Source organism: Boleophthalmus pectinirostris, unplaced genomic scaffold, assembly GCF_026225935.1.
Source record: "Boleophthalmus pectinirostris isolate CB_2022bp ecotype Guang Dong unplaced genomic scaffold, ASM2622593v1 HiC_scaffold_22, whole genome shotgun sequence".
Taxonomy (NCBI): domain Eukaryota; kingdom Metazoa; phylum Chordata; class Actinopteri; order Gobiiformes; family Gobiidae; genus Boleophthalmus; species Boleophthalmus pectinirostris.
Genome location: NW_026571190.1, coordinates 25,391,381 through 25,413,888, shown reverse-complemented (window position 1 = coordinate 25,413,888; position 22,508 = coordinate 25,391,381). Strand labels below are relative to the sequence as shown.

General features: G+C 38.9%; 1 protein-coding gene across 2 annotated transcripts in view; it reads right to left on the bottom strand.

The window, feature by feature from the left end:
• ntn1a (netrin 1a) overlaps positions 1-22,415 on the bottom strand; it is a 58,674-nt gene extending 36,259 nt beyond the window's left edge. For both annotated transcript variants that reach the window (XM_055157734.1, XM_055157735.1), the window contains exons 1-2: positions 22,146-22,415; positions 21,049-22,053 (exon numbers count right to left, since the gene is read on the bottom strand). In XM_055157734.1, the coding sequence (XP_055013709.1) occupies positions 21,049-22,048 (1,000 nt within the window). In that variant the 5' untranslated portion in view covers positions 22,049-22,053; positions 22,146-22,415. The remainder of the gene's footprint in view (positions 1-21,048; positions 22,054-22,145) is intronic.
• Between the last annotated feature and the right edge of the window lie 93 nt (positions 22,416-22,508).

The window sequence follows — 22,508 nt, the reverse complement described above, 5'->3', positions numbered from 1 at the left end:
TTAGTGCCCATTTAATGTGCGACTGCCCTGTGCTTAGGACGCAGCATGGGACCACTTGTTACCCCTGTACTGTGCACACAGAGCGAAGCCCCTCACAGCAGGACACGGGCCCCTGCACACTTCCACCCCCCGCCGAGAGACAAGAATAGGGCAGTTTGTAAAAGGCCGCTGTGATCACTCATGCATCCATTAGCTGAGTAATCAGGCCCCTTTGTCTGACGGGGCAAGAGGTGTGAGCTGCTGGACCTTAAAGTCTGAGTTTGTGAAGAAAAACTGTAAAGTTGAAAGTTTCTTAGCTAAACTGAGTGGTCCACCTGTGAAACATGCCTCTGTGTGTGCATATTTGTGAAAGCACAGATCGAGCAGGAGAGAGGTGCTGGCTGCTGCTCCGGGCTCAGTGTTGTGTGTATGTCAGCGATGCCATAAAAATGTCATGGCTGCTGATGACAGTGGCAGATCCCATTGAGCGCAGAGCAGTGAAAGGTCTGAGGGTGAATACATTCCTCAGGCCTGTCAGGTCTCCATAGCTCCACGTGAACAATGGGGCTAAGAGCAGCTGTCTTAATAGTGTAAGGGCTGACAGCTTTAGGAGCCATCCACGCAGCATCCACTGAAATGCATAAGCACAAACACTTAATAGAGATAAGGAACAAGCCGACCCTTGTCACACAGTGTAACATCTACTACATTCATATCACCCTTTACCATGGGGGAACTGACTGTGCTGGCAGGGTTAAAAAAGCTTGTGTGTCAATATATGGCACGATAGCAAAAGATCCTCCACAACATTGCACCGGGTCAGAGCAGGTTTTCATTCACTCTAGCCCAAAAACAAATATCTTTCACCTACGAGTGAGTGGGAAAGTGCATGAATCTATTATGGTTGATGGATAGGACGTTTCGCTTTTTAAGTGTATCTGGATTACTGAACAAGTGCCTAACAATCCCAAGTGTCTGATCTGATAATCACATCACAAACTCGCCAAGAATTAGCTGTAAACCAACTGCTGTAAACCAATTGTGCAACGCTTTACCTCCACTTCCTGCCAACACGTTCTCTTCACATTGTTAAACCTGTATTGTGTCTTATCCAGCCATTACCTAAGCCTGTCTCCTCTACCTCCAGCATCACAAACAGCAAACACAGTGACGATGTGGAAACAGATCTCTAAACCCAATCCAAACAATCGCTAGCTCTGCTTATGTCAAACAGCACCTCCAGTCTATTTACACACACGCCTTTGGTTTCTATGGGACCGGTGGATCCTAGTGTTTTGGGTTCACATAACTTCTGGCAGTGTCTTGTAGGATGGGCCAGGGCTGTCAGGCTTGCACTGGTGTATCTCACTCTCTTTTAAACTTCACAACCCCTGCTAATCCATTGTGTGCTCTGCAATTTCTTCTCAGTTGCAATGTTAACCAAAGATTTTAATGCTGTTCTAATGTAATGTTGTGCAGCAAGCCCTGACTGGTGTAAAATGTGAAAATGAACTATCTCTGTAGATTAGATGATTAGGAGATTAGATTATAATCCAGGCCTAAAGGCAATAGCAGACACGTGTGGTTTCCTCCTGGTGATTGTGGGAAACAGTGAAGGATATTACAATCATTATTATAATTGTTCATATTTGGACATATTTTGAGTTGTTTAAGATCTGGCGTGTGCAGTGGAGGTCGGTTTACCTTCAGAAAGTGTTCCCATACTGAGTCAGCCTTGAGAAAAAAGCAGATGAGATTAAGGATTAGATAGGAATGTGCACTTGGATTTCTCTGGACATACACACCCCCAATAAAACACGCTATGCATTAAGCCATCTGTATGCACTGTTCTTGGAACTGTCAAAACTTACAGAGTTATGGTCAGCTGCTGGCCCTGTATCGTCCTTACCATTTCAAAACTATAGAATCAAGAATCAAAATCAAGCAAAAATGTATCAATTCTAGATTTGTATTTCTAGATTCTACATTTTTCGCATAGCCTTTTCAAAAAAATCTAATATTAATAGTTGAAAAACACTGTGGAGGCTAAGCAGCTATGCAAGATTCTGATAAATGTTTTAATAACTTCACAGTTTCAAAAGTTTCAGAAACAGATTTTAAATAAAATTATAACTCTTGTGGTCTTTAGTTACCACATAGCTGATTAAACCTGAGTAAGCTTTCAAACTTTCTATTTATTTATTTACTTTTAGAAAACCTATGAGAATAATGAAACTTTTTTGAGGGCGGGTGGTCACTGTTGAGCTTCATTGTTATTTTGCAAATTTTAGCTTTTATCTTCCAGTATGAAATCTGTCACTATATTTTTATATGCAACGTTAATTCCAAACTAAAATAAAAAAAAATCCTGCTGCCAATGCCATCTTATTTCCATATTTTAACAGTATTCAGCACTTTTAAGCTCATTATGATCACTTTTCTCTGCAGCGTATCATTAAAATCCTCCTCATCATTAGACTGTGAGCTGTGCGGGCCCGTTCATGCCTCATCGCTGCAATTCGCCCTAATTTATTGGCTCATTAGCGGCCATGGCAGCGTGGCTATGCAAAGCAGGACCACCCTTTGACCTTCACCAACACATTCCTTTATCGGGGCACCATCTCTAAGTTCTTCCACCCCTCCTTTACCCCTGAGCCTGACCCCGCTCCAGATGTCACCCATAAGAGTTACTTCGCACTAATTTCTCCATAAAATTTATAGGCTGTGAAAGCACCTTGAGATGGGAGGTTCAACCGAGGAAGACAGTTCACCGTAGCTCATCTAGTAAGGGTTTTGCAAAATAGAGAAAAATGAAATAATTAAATACAAGAGAAAAAATACAAAACAAAGCCCCGGGAACCCCCCTGTCCTTTTCAGCATTTACAATGAAGAGAAATTCCACTACTTAGCTGGCTGACCTTCTGTAGCTCTTTTACAACCTGCCAATAACTGTTAACGCTGTCATGGGGCAGGGCTGGCTCAAGTCCAGGTTAGAATCAAGAATATTCTCCTCTTTCACTGTGGAGTACGCTTCATAGTGGCTCAGTTGGTCAGAATGCTGTGGTTAAAACAAGGGCTGCAGCTAACAATTATTTTTCCTTAGTTGGTTATTTTGATTGCAAAATGGATGTGGAGAATTCTTAGACATAAAACCCCTCCTTTAATCACATGGTGTGTCTTATAGCCCAGTTAATGTTTATCTGAGTTCTAAATAATCGATTAGTTGCAATTAATTAACTATATTTTTAATATTTTTATCAGTTCTACAGTTGTTTAAATTGAAGAGCCCATATTATGCTATTTTCTGGTCTATATTATAATTTTTTGTTGAGTTTTGAGTTGTGTTTTGTTTCATTCACACATTTAACACACAAATATTTTTTTCTCAAACTTTGTGTTTTCTCAAACAGAAAGTTTGAGAAACACAAACACTCTGTTCCACTTTGTGATGACACAGGAAGTGCGTAAGGAAGTTTTTAAACTCCATATACCTTCACTAGAATCATGTGGATAATATCAGTCCCGGAATATCACATATATACTGGACAAAAGGTAAAAGGAGCTGATAGCTTGAAAACGTCCGCTTCGTGACATCACAAGGTGGAACAGAGCATTTTGAGCTTTGGAGACGTAGACAGACTAATAATAAAGGATTCCTCAGACATGTGTAAATGAAACAAAACACAACTCCAGGTATGTTTATGAAGAGGTAACAACATTTTAACATGGCTAAAAGCCCACAAGAGTCCATTTTGCGCAATAAGTGACAAAAATGATGGAAGGTGTATGCAGGGAAGTTGCATAAATATTGTGTCTCATTCACTGCGGTGGGAGTGAGCAGGAAGCAAAGTGACAGCCATAAATCTGAAAACACAACGTCTACTTTTTGTAAGCTGTCCGTATGCTTTCCTCAACACTGTCCACACTCCAGGGAGTGCTCTGAAATTCTCTGCGGTAATAAGAAATGGAAATAGGATTGTGCATGACAGTCTGCACAGCGTCAATATCAACTAGAAAGAATTTTAGGGAACAATAATTTATTTCGAACATTTGGGTGTGTAAAGTTTCATCTCTTTCATTCCGTGAAACTGTAAGTGTCCAGGAATATTTCAGAAGTGGAATAATCTTACTTTCGCAAAACACTTCTCTTCTTATTGAAACCATCCAAAAACTGTGTGTGTGAATGCATATGCATAAGTATCATAAGACTTAAATCTCAGTGGAGCCACAGTCCATTCTCATCAGATTCTTTAGATGGTTCAGCTGTTTTCTAACACTAACAATACAGCTGTGAACATCTTTTTTCCTTCCATTGTTTCTGTTGGGGCATTTGGGGCGCTCTAATCTGACCAGAGAAGTGTGATCCTCTGGGGCAGGTCACACACTCATACAACTATTCACTGTTAAATCAATTTTGTGTTAGTAATTAAATGTAATATGTAAATTAATTAATCAATCAATCAATGCTAGGAAAGGTCTGAAAGAGCTGACATTGATACCTAATATTTAGCTTGGTGCTGTGGCAGATAAACAATATTTGCCGATACCGATATTTAGCTTTTAAAATCCACATCAACACTGCAAAAACTAAAATCTAGCCAAGTTAAGATGTCTTGAATTGAGAAAGTTTTATCATGATTTGAGTAAATTTCTTTTTGTACTTAAAAATACATCTTTCTACACTTAATATAAGAAAAACAACTCTTTGCACTTAAAATAAGAAATTAAATCTAATGTTGCTTGAATCAAAACAACACACTTATTCCATTGGTAGATCATTTTACTTGTCAAGTTGAATCTATTCAAACTAAGTAAAATGCTTTTAATTTAAGTCATTCTGTACCATCATTTAAGATCACAAATTAACTTTTCACTTTTATAAAACTATAAAACAAAAACTATATACAAAATTTATTTATTTTCAATATAAAATAATTAGTTTTATCTATGTGTAAACCTATTTTTAGACTAATTGCTCTTCTATTTCCATTTTTACAAATTAGTCTGTTAAAAAACAAAACAAATCTGACACTGAGAACAATATAAAAATGGCACATGGCACACTGGTACCAATAAAAAACAAACAAACAAAAAACAAAAAATCTTGCTGATACTGATACTGGAACCTTTGCTAAAATATAATATTCATACACTGAAAAAATGGTCAGAGAGGGGTTGCTCAAATTGCAAAAACAACAAATTTGACAACAATAACATCACTTTTTTACGTTTCTCTGTCAAGCATGTTTAAATCTTACAAAGGTCGCTTGATTGTGGTCGATGTTAGATCTGCATGTTTTAATCAGGTTGAGGAAACATGACTTTATTATAATCTCTGGTGAGGCTCCTCCCTCTGGAATTCTCCTCCCCAAAACTTTTGGAGGGAAAATTCTAATGTAACAGGACACAGGACAGTTACAGGAGGAGAGGACACAGTGTGGAGCAGGAGGATTTTGAGAGCTGATCTGGAGGTAAGACTTTTCAAAGATTTTATTATGTGCTTCTCCGGCCTAGAATGTCGTCATTGTTAAAACATGTTTGTGGTGTTTTATTTGAAATTAGAGTTAATGTAAGGACAGCTTGAAACAAATTGTCTTTGACTGTCCATCTACAAGAGTGTGACAGTTGTACTAAGATTTAAATGTGTTTGTTCCAGAGTCGTCTACAAAGAGTGACGTCCAGAGCTCTGCTGGAGCTGTGGGGAAGTTCATGAATGTTATAGTTGATGTTTCAGAAAAAAGGAAGATGTTTGAGAACCAACAAACCACAGACCACAGATGAACAAAGTAAGTAAACCAACTAAAATTATTTTAAAATTTTTCAAAATGAACTTCCTATTGAAACTGTTATCGTGCTTGTACAAGGTGATGTGGCATTAGGAGGACTTTATACCAGATGCCCTCCCTGTTACTGTGTTTAGAGGAAGAAAAGCAGCACACGGTGAGTTTTGTTTCTGCAGATACAGTTCTAATGTTCTTGTGATTCTGTTCTGGTCCATTATTGTAGTAATAAGTGCTATGAATGTATTTAAACATGTACAACAGAGTAGATCATCGGAATGTGATCATCATGTGTTATTCCTGTGTCCACAGAGACCAGAGCTTCTTCACTGGAATTAATCTTCACACTGTCCAGCTCCAAACTGTGTGTCTCTGTACTTGTGCTCTCTGTGTGTTTGATTCTGTTAAGACAATACAGAACTGTGGAAAACTAAAGACTGTTTTTGTATTATTTTACAGAATTAGATCAATTAAATTAAATTATACATACTTATACATTTCACGATAAGGTACCATAAGATAAATATGCATATTCAGCATGATTTGTTCAAATTTCATCAACATGAAAAAGTGATGTTCATGTTCTGAGAAAAATATGTGTAGAGGGGATCGAAAAAAGTTTCAAAGCCTAAACATAATTTTATTGCATGCAACCGCTTTCCATAACTTTTTTACACAAATCCAGCAACCTTTTTTTTTTCAGTGTATTTAGTGATCACTGATTCTAAACTAATCAGTAAATAAAGGGCAATAGCTTTCAATAACTACATTTGAAGTTGTGATACCTGGGACTCGGTTTACAGTTTGAGAAACGATGTCTCCCTGAAGAAGAACAAATACTAAATCATTGGGAAAAGGCAAAGACAGACCAGACAGTGCAGACAGTAGTTGTAGTATTAGTTAGAGTTGTAGTAGTAGTGATTAGGCCTGTCACGATAAAACAAATTTTGAAGCATGATATTTTGCTACAGAGAAATATTGCAATAACCAATTAAATTTAAACTTTAGGTCACTCATACAATTAAAATAAAGAAGGATAATTCTTGTAAACCATTTCAAATATACAGAATCATTAAAAGAAATGAACTGCAACAAAGAGATAAAAGAATAAAGCCATAAAAGTCACTTATTCAACCCTCTGCAGCTCAAAACCTATTATTATCTTAAAAATAGCAAAAATCTCACCACTTTTCCTCCAAAAAAGTACCCATTATAAACACGGAGTCCAAAAATTTATTGCAGTGCTGATCTAAATATTACAATCAAATCCAGACTGGTGATTTAAATATAAGCCCTTGTGTAATTTTATGTCAGTGATAATCTTACCCCCAACTGCTTATTTTAATATCTCCCTGTTATTTGCTCTGGCAGCACAAGAGTCTTTAGATAGACAACTATACTGCTGCTTGGAGATTTAACTGGGGCTAATTATCAAATAGACCAGTTTGATTGAATCTAATGACTTCAGAGATTTCCGCTGGGATTTTTGTATTAACAGTCTTAGTCATAAAGTTTTGAAACGTTCTCAAGGGACGAAACAGAATACAGATCAGTACAACATTTATCATTATCTTTTCAAACATTTGCTTTAAATAACACATCACATCTGTACAAACACAACCATGGCGATTTACAGAGCTGGTCATCTCACAGCAGCCGCACACACGCACACACAGACCCACACACACGCACACACACGCACACACACACAGACCCACACACACGCACACACAGCCACACACACACACAGCACACACAGCACACACACACACACACACACACACAGCACACACACACACAGCACACACACACACACAGCACACACAGCACACACACACACACGCACACAGACCACACACACACACACAGACACACACACACACACAGGCACACACACACACACAGCACACACAGACACACACACACACGCACACACAGGACACACACACACACACGCACACACAGACACACACACACACACGCACACACAGCACACACACACACACACACGCACACACACACACACACAGACCCACACACACGCACACAGACCCACACACACGCACACAGACCCACACACACACACAGACCACACACACACACGCACACCACACACACACACACAGACCACACGCAGACCACCACACACACACACACACACAGACCCACGCACGCAGACCCACACACACGCGCACAGATCCACACAGACCCACACACACGCGCACAGAAACACGCACACAGACCCACACACACGCACACACAGCACCCACACACACACACACAGACCACACACACACACACACACAGGCCCACACACACACACACACACAGACCACACACACACGCACACACAGGCCCCCACACACGCACATAGACCCACACACACACACAGACCCACACACATGCACACAAACCCAGACACACACACACAGACCCACACACAAGCACACAGACCCACACACACAGATACACGCACACACACACGACCACACCACACACGCACACAGACACACACACACACACACACACAGACCCACACACACAGATACACGCACACCGACCCACACACACGCACACAGACCCACACACACACAGACCCAGACAGACGCACATCACAGAACCACACACATGCACACAGACCCACACACATGCACACAGACACACGCACACACAGGCCCACACACATGCACAGACCCACACACATGCACTGCTCACAAAACGGCAACACGGTGACATTTTTCTCGTATCGAATAGGCCTTTCACTATAATTACTATATCGACTTATTGTTCAATATATGTTAGATGGAACAAACATTTTTGAGGGTCAGTGCTTATCGTAGAGAATTTAGTTTTTTCTGTTTTGCAATAATTTGAGCTGTAGAAGAGTGAATAAATAAATTCTATTCTTCTATTTATCTATCTATCTTCTTTATAGATACAAACTAAGTACTAAAGTGTTTCATTCTGCTATTTATTTATTGCAGTTTGTGTTTATTATCCAAATTTATAATATTTTGAGGGGATAATTCTAGAGTTACTGTGTCAATGCTATGATTTAGTTTCAATATTATTGTTTATCGCTTTTATTTTCTTCAGCAATATATCAAACTTCAAAATTGTGTTATTGTGACATGCCTAACTGGTCAATGACAGTTTTCAGTTTTATTTTGTCCTATTAAAGACATGGCTTTCAATATGAATTTCCTGTACACATACACTCCAGTATACACGCTGATTGTTTAGAATCTAGAGAAACAAATGGACAATAAACTCTTATCCAGGCTGGCGCCACCTAGTGCCTGTGCTCATTTTCATTTCTCTCCAGTGACTAGGTCAGGAATCAAGATACACTAGACGGTTTGCAAAAACCCCGGAAGTGCGAGTTCAGGCACCAGCTAATCAGTGAAGAACCTTATATTCTGTTGGCAACGATTCCCGAGATCAAGGATTTAAAGCCAGAACAAAAAGAATGTTTGGTGAATTTTATCAAGAGGAAAGACATTATTGCCCTTCTTCCTATGGGATTTGGGAAAAGCTTAATATACCAGTTAGCCCCGTCAGCGGTGCATTTCATACATCACGACCAAATAGCAGTGATTGGTTAAATAAAAAAAAGTACCCACCTCCCGTTGAGTGAATGAAGTCTATCACTGCGAGGCCAGACGGTTTCTAAGAAGTGAAACCGGCTGATGAATCAGGCTAATAAACTCTGCCAGTTTCTGCCAAAATCTGCCAGCTTTTCTGCCAAATTATGCAATTTTAATTTATGACAAACTCATCTATAGTCCCTTTTTCAAATATAGTCAAAGTATAGTCAAGTCTTTAAGAGAGGAGTGTAGTCTATTAGCATGTAAGTGTTCAAATGAAAAGAAGTTTTGTGTGTGCTGGAAATTTAAAGCCGATAGTCAATTCGCTAAAAAGGGTAAATATCGGCCAAACGATATATTATCTTTCTCTATTCCAGACTTAAAATCATTGCCATTTGACACAACAAATGCACACATTTCTTCCTCCAAAGTCTGATCTGCTCTGAACAAGATACTTTTACTGAGTGTGGATCTCTCAATTATAATTACCCAAAATGAGTGATTTCAAAATTACCGAATGTCACACTCAATCAAAATTAGATTCATTGCACAGCCCTACTACGCACCTACAGTTTTTTTGTTTCTTGTTTTATTTTGTCTGTAAATTTGAGATATAAAATAAGAGAGGGAGCCACAAAAATCACTGACCAATTTACACTGAATGAACTTTGACAGCCTTTCAACATAACTTACTAAGTACATAGTAAAACATACAATAGGCTTTGGACAAGTCTGAAATGAAGCAGGGAATTATAGTGTTACTTCTACTTCACTTCAGCAATCCCCGAAAATCCCCTTTAAATCCGACCCACTGTATAATTAACTTACTATAATAACGACGTGAAGAATAGACTCACTTCTTACACTAATGAGTCCTGGAGATGAGAGCGGTATGCACAGTGGGAACAAGATGCAACGCCAGCGAAAGTTAAAAGCCCCTCCCCCTCTGCCCCGGCGTTATCTGTGGGAGCTAATGAGTGATGGATTAACCTGGGATTACCCCTGGCAAATTGGGATGACCTCGTAAACTTTCTCTTAAATACCATCTGAAGTCGGCATTCCAGTCAAATGCCAAACAAATACACAAACACACTTAAGGCTTCTCTAAATGTCTCACTTTACAGGTGCACTGTGCAACTTTTCTGCTGCAGGGCCCACTAGATACTTGTCTCCATGGGGATGTTATTGTGTTGCCTGGAATGTTCCGTGGTATGACTTTAAACATATACATCTAGCTTTTCTTCATTACATGTGTTTCTATTACTCAAAAATACAATAATTCCTTCTGTGAATGTGGGCGCCTCTCCACAAATCTGAATTGTAATGTAGCGCACTGCTGTGACCTGCTTGTCTCTCTCATCATAGACAGTTTTAATCTACACTGTTCTTCATTCTAGACCATTGTTTCCCAAAGACTGGGTAGCGACCCTCAGGTGGGTCACAACAGATTTTTTGGGTCGCCTTGTCAGGATCTGAATGTAGGTTGAGATGTTAAGACATTTTTGTATGATTTCTAATCTTTTTGTAATTATTTTATTGACTTTTATTGACTTTGTTCCATTATTGCTGGTTCAACTGAATGTTGAAAAGAAAAAGAAAAGGGCACCATTTAAAAATATGAGTTCCCAGAAAAAAAGTTTTAGAAACATTGTTCTAGACAAAGCAACAACGTAAGGCTGTGCAATTAATTGAATTTCGATTGCAAATTTGATGTTGTGTGTCAAACAATCTCCAAACTCGTAAAAGTCGAGTTGAAACGATTTCTGTGCTGGTCGTGATGACCGTAGTTTAGTGAGGATTCATGTGGTTAAATATAGAGATTGTAGAACAGTTGAATATATAGTTTATTTTAGATACATTCATGTTTTTTATGCCTTATTCCATGTTCAAGGTATATTTTATGCTTTTTATGTTTTAAACATCGTAAAACCGTTGCAGCCTATATTCATTTTCAATTTGAAAGTTTTGCGTAAATTATCAACAAGTGTTTATTTTTTTTATTTTTTTTGAAAGAGAGAGAAGTCTGAATAAATGCATCATGTAACTAATCGTTTGAATAATCGTGATAATCGAGTAGCCCTACAATAATATTTCCATGGAGACACGTGGGTGGCAGAAGCTAGAAATGTTACACAGTGCACCTTTAACCATTGTCATAAATGAGAAAAGATTTTACAGAGCATCTTTCACTCCATGACTGTAAATCTGTCTACTTTCTGCTGACCTCTGCTGACTGCTATCACATTTTACAAGTTAGTTGGAGGTGGGATTGTTGCTGTCCTTGAAAACAAATATATAAAGTGAGTCTGGCTTCTGGTCCTACTGTTTAGATACAGGCCACACACAGGAGTTAAGCTCAAAGCTCTGCCTCCCCTCTACTGCCACACACTGACATCGCAAAAAAAGGGAAAGGGAAAGACATGAGCAATAAATCAACAAACATGACAACAGATTTTAGCTGGTTTAAATGGTCGAATAAGTGACTTCGATGGCTCATTAATGGTATGTTCGGCTATTTATTTGTTGCAGCTCAAGTCTGTTAATAATATTGTCTATGTAAAATGTTTACCTGGATTCTCTTGCATTATTGTTATTGTATCAGTGACACAAAATAGTATCAGTGTTATTGTGACAGTCCAAGTTGTGACAGATAAACGATATTGAAAGATTCTGAGATCCTATAGAGAGGCTCACAAATTTCACAAAATAACATTTATCTTTTGCAAAAATCATAACAAAATACATTATCTGTGATTTTTGATCTTTGTTATTATAATATATTGTGATGTGTGAGCTACTGTGTCCAAATAATTTCCCTTGTGGGTCAGTAAAGTTTGTTTAGATGCAGTCCAGAGTAAACTTCAGCCAACAGAAGATTGATTTTAAAGATTACTCCACCTGGATTAATATGATTTAAACCAAACCAAACACAATAATAAACTGATCCATAACATGCGTAAGGTTCCTTATTTAAAGAGTTCAGAGTAGAACTGGAGGATTGTACATTAAAGATCAGTGTTCATACAGCCAGCAGGGGGCGCTCTGACCTACTCAGTGCCTGCTGTTGGACTCAATAACTCATTCCAGACATTAATCTTTTACTTCTGAGCACTAAAGACTGTTTCTAACATGTGCTCATTGTTGGTGGTCTTAATGGTGCACGGTAGGACCTCAGCCAAGAGAGACAGAGCCAGAGCTTTGTACCCTGAAAGTGGACTATTGCAATTAAAATCATTATATATTTCTTTTCATCCATGTGTTGCAAGGCCAAGCATATGTGTGTTTTATTGTTGTTGCGGGCTGCTTATCAGCTACACAGAGAATCTGGAAGGGAGATGTTAAGGGCTGAGCCAGGTTTGGATAAAGGAAGTGAATCTAACTGCACCATATGTTGCACTAGTTTGACACAGCACTCATTTTAAGTCTATTTCAAGAGTTTTTAAATAAATTTTATTCTGTTTGTTTCCTCTCATTTCCTTTGGGCTCACCTGCTAGCCTAGTTTGCTTTAGGGCTGTCGTCAACTAAAGAAATTCTTGGTCAACTAAAGACATTTCCTGCCGATTGATTAGTCGACGAAAAGGGGAGCATGGCAAAAGCTCTCTAACAATTCATTATGTCCATGATCTCATCATGTAACTGCGCTCAAAATACTTCAGCTACGTGTGAGTTCGGGTAAAAACAACAATTTATACAGAAAAGTACTAGGAAAAAATGTTTTTATTGGGAAAAAGGCAGATTAAACACAGAATTCTCTCTCAGATCTTCTGCTAATCCTCTCCTTACTTTCTCTGTTTGGCTGTTGTGCATTGAACGTCCTTATAGTTAAAATAAAATAATAAAAATTTGAGTCGACTACAGGGTACGGGGACCAAAGCACTTGCCAAGTCGTATCTGGAATGATTTTAGATTTAAAAGAAAGATGGAATTGAAGTCTAAGCAGTAAGTAGCATTTGAATAAAAAAAAAAAAAAATCTTTGTAATATATTTTAAATGCTTAATAATGTTTCTATGGCATAATTTGACACAGACATCATTAAAATAAGAAAACAGAATAGTTGATAAAGGCTACAACAGGAAAAATAATAACATTACATGACTTAGGTGGTACTCAAGAGTGTGAGACAAAGCTTTGGGGGTACACAAGTACACAAGACAAAAAAGGTTGTGAACCACTGGACTAATCAACGAAGCGACTAACGGACTACAGCCCGAGTTTGCTTTGGCTCAAACCCACAGTCTCCTCTTAGTAACTGCTGCCAGAGCGATGCTGAGCTCATCAGAAACTTTCTCGTATACACACAAATACTTTTGATCTGCACGGAATCAGTGTTTTCCTAAAATACTAACAAACCTTTTCATGGGTCATCAATGGCAGATCAAGGTTTTTGTTTTACTATTAAACTTCATTCAAAGAGTTGCATCAGACAAACATTTGCAGGCCCAACATGTAAATAAATGTCTTTTGTTAGTGAACAGCACACCAGCATGCTTCCTGGTTCACGGAGGATGAAAATGTTTTATAATTACATTCAGATAGTTTGTTTAGAATCCAGAGAAACCAATGGCCGATAAGGTCTGCCGATATTTTTGAGCCAATTTTGTTTTATTACTTTCACAAAATTATCTCATTTTAATTTACAAATGACTCAACATGTAATAAATTCCAGTTGCAAGTAAACAACACACCAGTCTTGCTTCATGGTTCGTGGAGGATGAAAATGATTTATACTTAGATACAGACAACAAACAGGACTCTCATTTTGACCACAATATATCTATAGGACAATAAAGATTTAGAAACAAAACATGAACAAACAAAAAAACAGTACAGCCCCTTTAAACTTACTATATTTACAGAAAAAGTGATAATTGTTGAAATTGTCCCTGGAGAGAATGATGTTCTAGTGAAGTCATTGGTAAGTAGACAGTAAAAAGTTCAATGTAACTTTAGTAGTGTAAATTAGAGGCACGCATTACACACAAAACAGACCCGCTGTGGTCGAGGCAATGACTATCTGCATTCGTCTGCCCTGCCTTATAATTATGTCTAATGGGGTGGTATTTGTTATGAGCAACTCTCTTCTTCATTACACAAACACACACACCCCTACACACGTACGCACACGCAGACACAGACACACACTCCCACCCACTCACAGTCGCAGACGTCTTCTGTCATCAAACTGAGCTTTCACTACCACATCAAGTCAACAATTAATTCACTAACAGATGTCTCCCTGAGGCTCCTTCTTCTTGGATACATGCAGCCGCTATAAAACTGGTCACAAAGGCCTACTACACGCACTGTTGCTCAATCTCACAAATGTTTTTTTTGAGTAACAAGTCTATTTACTGTATGTTTTGATGTCCATAACCGGCTGTATCACAAACAGGGGTGTGTAAAAATATTGATATGTTGATATATCGTATCGTTTAATGTGATGATACAGTATCGATATGTGGGCTGCTGTATTGATATATCGCCAAGAGTATTTTTTGTATATTTTACCAGATTAATTTGTTACAGCACTGCAGTTTTTGTTGTTTGTTTAGAGGAAGAAAACTCATTTATACAACACATTTGACATTTTCACTGTTTTGATGATTAAAATGTTTGTGTTTCATATGAACTTTGCACAAGAAGTGGTTTAACTAAGACTTTTAGTATCACAGCCATGATTTAGCCTTTATTTTTATTGAACCGTATTGAACTAAATTGAAATATATATCGAATTGAAAGCTCACTGTATCAAGATATGTATCGTATCGTGGCCTATGTATCGAGGTTTGTATTGTATCGGCAACTTATTAATGACACCCAGCCCTAACTGTAATACTAAATTTAGTAATACAATATCGTTACTGTGGGCTGCTGTATCGATATATGTTGACACAAATATTTTTGGTAAGTTTTTGCAATTATTTTTTCAACCGCACTACAGTTTTATTGCTTATTTAGTGGAAGGAAACTTGCAATATACCAATTATCGCAAGTTATCATCATTTCATGATAATCTCGTATTGTGAGCCATGTATAGAGTATCGTATCGAATCGTGAGGGACCCTGTGATTCCCAGCCATAATCTGAAAATAGTAAGTGAAGGAATAGTCACAAAATAATGTGTCATAAATTCTTAGAAAATACTAAGTACTTTTCAGTGGTTAGTTGCTGGAGGGATATGTGCTTGTATTGGCTGTTTCAATAGCAGCACAACCTAATGGCAATAGTAGAAGCCGTAACTATAGCAACATAATTTACTCTTAATATTTTTTACCCATTACAGATTAGCCAACATTAGATGTACACTTGGATGAGAAATGATCCTCCATATGCTCCTGCTCTTGTTCCAACAGCTAGCAGCACGTTAGCAGATGTGTGGCAGCCATTAGCGTCATGTTTGATCACCGTTTCACTAAATTTGTAATGCGTTCTCCACCTAGGGCTACTAGTGATAATTTAACTCTGCGCGCTGTCAACGTCTACGCCTTGTAAAGAAAAATTAAAGAACAGCTGCCAATACTGTCTTCAGGCTACATTAATCAAAAACCAAAAAAGTTAAATACATTTCCCCCTCAGGATAGTGGAAGCTGACAGATCGAGGCTGTATACGGAAGTGTCGACTGTGGGCTAATAGTCGGAGTGAATGTAGATTTAAACAGAAAAAGAGAAACCACAGATAAACTCCAATTGGCAAAACTATTAAAAGCAGCTGCTCTCACAACACAGATTGTCAGGAAATGGTTTAAAGCCCAAAAGAATTTCTGCCACCAGCCATAGTGCCAAAAGATTTTTAAATAGGCCCAAATAAACAATGATTTGCCTTGAGTTTCAAAGGTAAAGCAACAAAAGTTTATGTTTTCTGCACAACAGTAGCAATGGTTGAAAGTGGAGCAGTAACAGTACAGTTTAGTATTTGTAGTATATTGTGGAGTATTATGTGTATTGTAGAGTTTTAATAGTAATAGTAATTAGTTGCAGACGCTATAATAGTCATTTACATTTAAGATTAAATTAGTAGCCACTTCAAAAAATTAGCTCCTCTTCTTTACATTATTTTGTATACTAAAATACAAACTAAAAACATCAATATTTCAAAATCAATAAAAAAAAAAAATAAACAGACAAATTTCAACCTTAAAATCTTTACTATGGGCTTGATGAACACCGGAACTATTACAAAACAAGTTGATCATTTTTGTGTTGCAAATTACATTTTGCTGTTGTAGAAATAATGTTTTTATAATCACCATGGAGACTCTACTTTGTCATCAAGTAACATATTTATTTAGAATTTCCTTTATATAGAAATGATGCACTCAAATCTGTAAAATAAGCTCGACTAAGTTCAGATCAGTACAAGTGAGACAGAATAAGAGGAAGCAAGCTCTGGTCCGTAGCCAACAGTGAAATGCAATGTGGCTTTACTTTAGAGGCAATAAGTTAGCGCAGGGTCAAGTGTCCACCTCACACTTTCTCTTCTCACACTGGAAAAGACCTGGACACATATTATGATACTGTGGTCTGTGTTGCATTATGTGCCGTAGCCAAAGCAATGAAACCGGACCAGAGATGCTCGCTCGCCCAAAGGAGCCACAATCGTACCGCGCACATCCAAGCCGAGGAATCTCCAATACATTTTTGCCTTTCTGACCCGTCACCCCAAACTGTGTGACCTGAGAATTTTCCTCTAAAATGAAAACACGCTGATTCCACCTGAAAACTGGACAACATGGCAACGCACTCACACACAGATGTTGCATAAACGCTACCAGACCGGTGCATTCTCCATAATTAAATCTTCATAATACTGCGATCTGTGTGTAACCTATTTCACATAAACTCATTTAAACTCATCACTGCGCCTGTCGAAATCACAGTCTGTGCAAAACTGGAATTGTGTCAAAAATAAATTGCTTCTGAAGCGGCTAAATGGCAAGAAACAACTAGCTCCAAAATTCCAGCTCCGAAGGGCTCCTGCCAAGCCCTGACATTAATAGCTTCAAGATCTTGATCCACCCTTAAACCATTTAACCCAATCTGCATTTGACAAGTTTAATTTTTTATCTATATCTACGTACTCAATTTGGGGAAATGTTCTGTTTACACTTTGTTCATTTGACTGCAATTGATCAACCTCCTTCTAATCTAAATCTTGACTTGTCTTTGTGTGCCAATAGCAGATAGAGTACCCCATAGTTACAATGAAATGTGTTAATTATATAAATAGCCATCTAAAATCTGTGGGAACTAAACACTATGATTAAAAAGACTAGAGCCTGCCAGTCAGATAAAAACAGTGCATTTTTTACAATTGAGCAGCTTAGAAAAAAATTTATTTGGAAACAACATATGTAGTTTTAGCACAGAAAGACTGCATCTATTCTCTGGTCTTTCATGGGATGCATGATCTAAAGGTGCACTATGTAACTTTTCTGGTACAAGTCCACCACTTGGTTGTGTCCACGGAGACATTCTAGGGAGACTGCGCTGCCAGGAAAGTACCGCAGTATGGCATTAAACTTGCTTATTAGTAAATTATGTGTTTTTACAATAAAACAAAACCTTGAAAAATGTGCATTCTACTCTCCACAAATTGGACCAGTAAATTGGCAAGGCACTGGTCTCCATGGAAATAGAAAAATAGCAGACCCTCCACCCGGAAAGTTACACAGTGCATCTTCACCTTCATTTTACTCTAACTTTTCAGAGCCTAATTAATTTTTTCCAAACCATTAAAAGCATCTTTAATCATGTCATATAGAAACCAAAACTGTATTTAGACTTAACATACAGTTCTAACTATGTATTTTATAAAGCACAACTACTGATTTATCAACAGTGCCTGTCCAGTTAAAGTTAACAGAAGAGTGCACTGAAAACAAAAACACGAGCCAGTGTTGTCATAAAAGTGAAATACTAAAATGTACCTCTACTTAAGTAAACCAAAGTCAATAATTGGGTAGGTGATGAGCCTCCATAGTAGCATTTTAAAATAAGATTATGGAATGATTTTGGAGCTTTTTGTGACATGATATTAGTAGTAGAAGTAGTTCGATTGCAATTTATTGCAAGTCACATGTCACATGCAAAGTAAACAGTAAATAATGTAAACACTTGATCAATAACAAACTGAGGCCCAAGTGAATGCATGTTTTCACAAAGCATCTCTCATCCAATAGTGCTCGTAGGAACATGCAAATAATACAGTCTTTAAAGTAATCTTTTTACTTCTATACGGGTATTAACTGCTAATAACATGTTTTATAAGTTTGGTTTTGAGGGTCTGAGTCTCCCCTCCCTTCACTCCCCCTTCAGAGCGCTATCACAACACAGTCAGCCTGCATCTCGCTAATGACACTACTGCACATTGCATCTGATTTGTCAGGTTGCTATGTACAGTTTTGTATCATGTTTTAGTGTACTTAAGTCGAATTGTTGTGTGGGAGCTTGGGTGTGAGCTGAGCATTGGTCAGACTTACAGCAGTTACAGTTACAGCAAGCGTAAGGAGGGTTTGATGACATCTAAAACCTCTTCAGGCATGTTTTTGATGAGGGAACAATGTTATAACATGGTAGAAAGCTCTACTATTATTTTGCATAATACCCCCTCTTTAAGTATAATTTCCTCTGCAAAGAAAAATCATCCCTTATGTAAGAAATTGCTAACTCTGTAGTTCGTCTACAAACATGTTCTCAAATGCATGATTCTTGTCTTATTTTATCACAACAGATTCATATTGCAGTTTTCTCTCATATGTTAATGCTTCATTAAAATGGGAACTTTGAACAGAATCCTGCGATCTAAACATAAATTACAAATCAAATTGTAATTGCAATGTTTATCACAGAAATCACAAGTAGATATTTTTTTTCCAAATCCTGCAGCCTCATGGTCCACCACAGCGTGTTGATTTAACACATTTACATCTGCCTCTGAGACTGATGTGTCTTTGAGAATGAAACAACAGCGGCACACAAAAGCCTTTCCACCAGCTGCAAACTGTGCAAACTGTCAGAGGTTCTGACATAAAACCAGAAAGGAAAATATGACGCTTCAAAATTGTTTGTTTTACTGAGTTTTGACGGACCATATCTATCATCACCATTGTTTTTGCCTCATCTTGCACTGTTCTCTTCTTCTCCTATCTCCAAGGCCAACACATATGTCAAACAAGTATTCAAACAAATTACTGAGTGGAAGTTAATGTCGCCAGCAATATATGTAGTTTTTTTTAACTAAAAGGAGCTCCATAAAGTATAAAGTCTTATTAAAGATAACCCCTAAATGCAAACAGTACTTCATCTACTACATCTTTTCAACTCTTCACAAACTTAAATAAAATATATAACAAAAGAATCGTTAGGGGAAAAACAGAAACATTTCTGAATCTGCCTTGTGCGTTGAACCTTCAGGATCCAGTCTTGTTGAGATTTCTGTATCTCTTGACGTTACTGATACTGATACATGCGTGCCTGCTTAATAATAAAATACGACTACTGTGTATCTCTGCGATGTTACCTGCGCTTTGATCAGGAGTCAGCTGTGAAACATGTTGGCTCTGAGACACAAAGCCCAGAGGAAAGCAGCCGAGACAAGACTAGAGCACTGTTTTAAACTCCACCTGCTTTTGTTCAAGAAAAGCACATGTCCGAAAACGCCACATGTGTCCAGTGAGGGGGGAATCATTTAATTAGAGTGACCGCTGACTGATTAGACCTGTATATCAGAAATCATGAGTTCAGCTAAACATTTTCAAGTCGTGTTAATATTTGATATAAAATGTTTATATTGTTATATAATTATAGCCTAATAAATTCCAAAAGCTTAAGCATCTGTTTGTTTGTTTTTTTGTTTTTATACATACATGGATTTGAGCTATTTATTTCAGTATGATAAATATGTGAAAGTATATAAATATATTTTTCTATGAAAGTGCAACATCAATTGAAATTATTAAATACAAAACTAAAAATAATAGGTACTTATAGGCCTAATGAATTTTAATTTAAATGAAATTAAGTAGCCTTAACATCCATATATTTTTAAATGTAGCGTAAACTACCAGACTTTAGAGCCCTGTGAAGATATCACATGTCAGTCACTTATGGGCCTAGGCCTGTGTACTTTTTAGCTGGCTCATGGTTGCAGTGGTTTTGTCTGACTACAATCGACAGTGTAGTTTATTGCTGCATGCGGTGAAGTGGAAATTTCCTGGGGCTTATTACGCGGCCTTGTGGTTCTGTTTGAGGTGGGCTCTGCTGAGGTTAAAGGCTTCATTACGGTCTGCAACAGTCTTTTAAATTAAGACAGATTTGCGGACGCGCGCCTCTATTTGGAAAGTGGTTTAGTTGGGGCATCCCCAGAAAACATTTTAATTAACGAAACGAAAAAGGAAAAAAAAAAAAAAAAAAAACTACAATTATTATCAATTAATGTTATTAAAATGAGTAGTTGAAAATAAGAAATGGCAGTGGCTAATATTTCAGCGTAAGCGTTGCCTTTTGTTATTAAATTGCCACTTTTCAAAAATAGCCTATGCCTATTAAAACAACTTGCTTTTATTTGTAGCGCGCGCGCCAATTTGCTGAAAATTCCCGGATGTGTGTTGGGCTAATTCTAACGGACTCACTGGACAATGTGCCAAAGTGAAACATATCTTTGATTTTACAGTTGTAGAGAAAGTTTGAAGCTGGACTCACCGACGCACTCGTTGGCCTCCCTGGCTGTGGCCCGCTGCCACGGCCTGTCATAGTGGAAGGGCTTGCACCTGTCGCACTCGGGCCCCGCGGTGTTGTGCTTGCAGTCGCACACCTGGTTACCGTCCCGGTCTTTGATGCAGCGGGACGCGTGTCCATTGCACTTGCACCTCCCGCCCACCTGCAGGTCCGACACTGCGTAGAAGTACGAGTCCCGTGCCAGCTCCGAGTCGTCCTCGTTCTCATCCCCAAAAGTGTGCAGCCTGCTGAAGATGACTTTAATGTCCGTGGCCGTGACCCAGTCCTGCAACACCGGAGAGTTGTCGAAGTCGTGCGCAGACGGTCTCCCGTCCAGCGTGCTGAAGGCGATGAGGCCTCCGGTGAGCGGGTACATGTCCGTGTGGGAGTCTGTGCACACCGCCTCTTGCTCGTTCTGCTTCGTTATCGCGGCCCTGTTTGGTTTGTTGTACATTTTCCTGCACTGAGTGGAGTAAAACTGAAATGGTACCCACGTTTTTCCGTAGTCCATAGATTTGTAGATAACCATAGATTCGGGTCGAGGCGAGCAGAACTGAAGACTCACGTACGTCACCTCAAACTTTTTGCCCAGTGACAGCGTGAGAGTGACGTTCTGTGGATACTGCTTGAAGCTCTCGGACTGCCAGCAGGTGAGGTTGTGCGGGTTGTTCAGGTCGGTCAGATAAGCAGGAGGATGATACTTTTTCGGATCAGATGCATCGCACGTGTGGCAGTTTCTAGTCCTCTCGGCTCCCTTCTCAACTGAAGTCACTACACAATAGCGGCTTGGAGTTTTTCCGCATGTGCTGGACACTTTGACTTCTTTGCCAAATGCCGCGTTGACAAAGTCAGGGATGCAGCGCCGAGGGTTGCCGTGTTCATCGTAGCAGGGGTCCGGGGGGGACGTCTGAGCCGCGAACATCCCGCCGTAGCCGCCCAGCACGACCTGGCAACACAGGGACGCAGTGAGGAGGACGAAGAGCATCGTGTCTGCGCGGGAGAGGAGCAAAGTATTATCTCACAGAAGAAGAATAAAAACACAATAGTTGAGAATTAGTTTAGTTATTTTTATAATGAAATACCTAAACTATGGAGTAAAACGACAAAGTTGTTCTTAATTCTTAATACGAGGCTCTGCTCCACCTGTCGGTTTTCTAGTTTCTTCAAATCTCGTGCGTAAAAGAAGCGTCCGTATTTAAGAGTGGCTCGGGTGTCCCGCTCCTCCTGCGCCTTCTCCCCCCTCTCTCTCTCCCCCCCCTTTTCTCTCCTCTCTCTCCTCTGTCTTTGCGCAGGAAAGCAGAGTGGAGTCGAGTGGGGGCGTGGGGCACTGCTTCTACGGCAAGACCGCTCATCTCCGGGGTGAGACGCACGCGCACTGAGGGGAGGGACAAGGGCATCCTCTGGACTGCATCACTGATGGGGAGGTGAGGACGTTTCATCTTGTT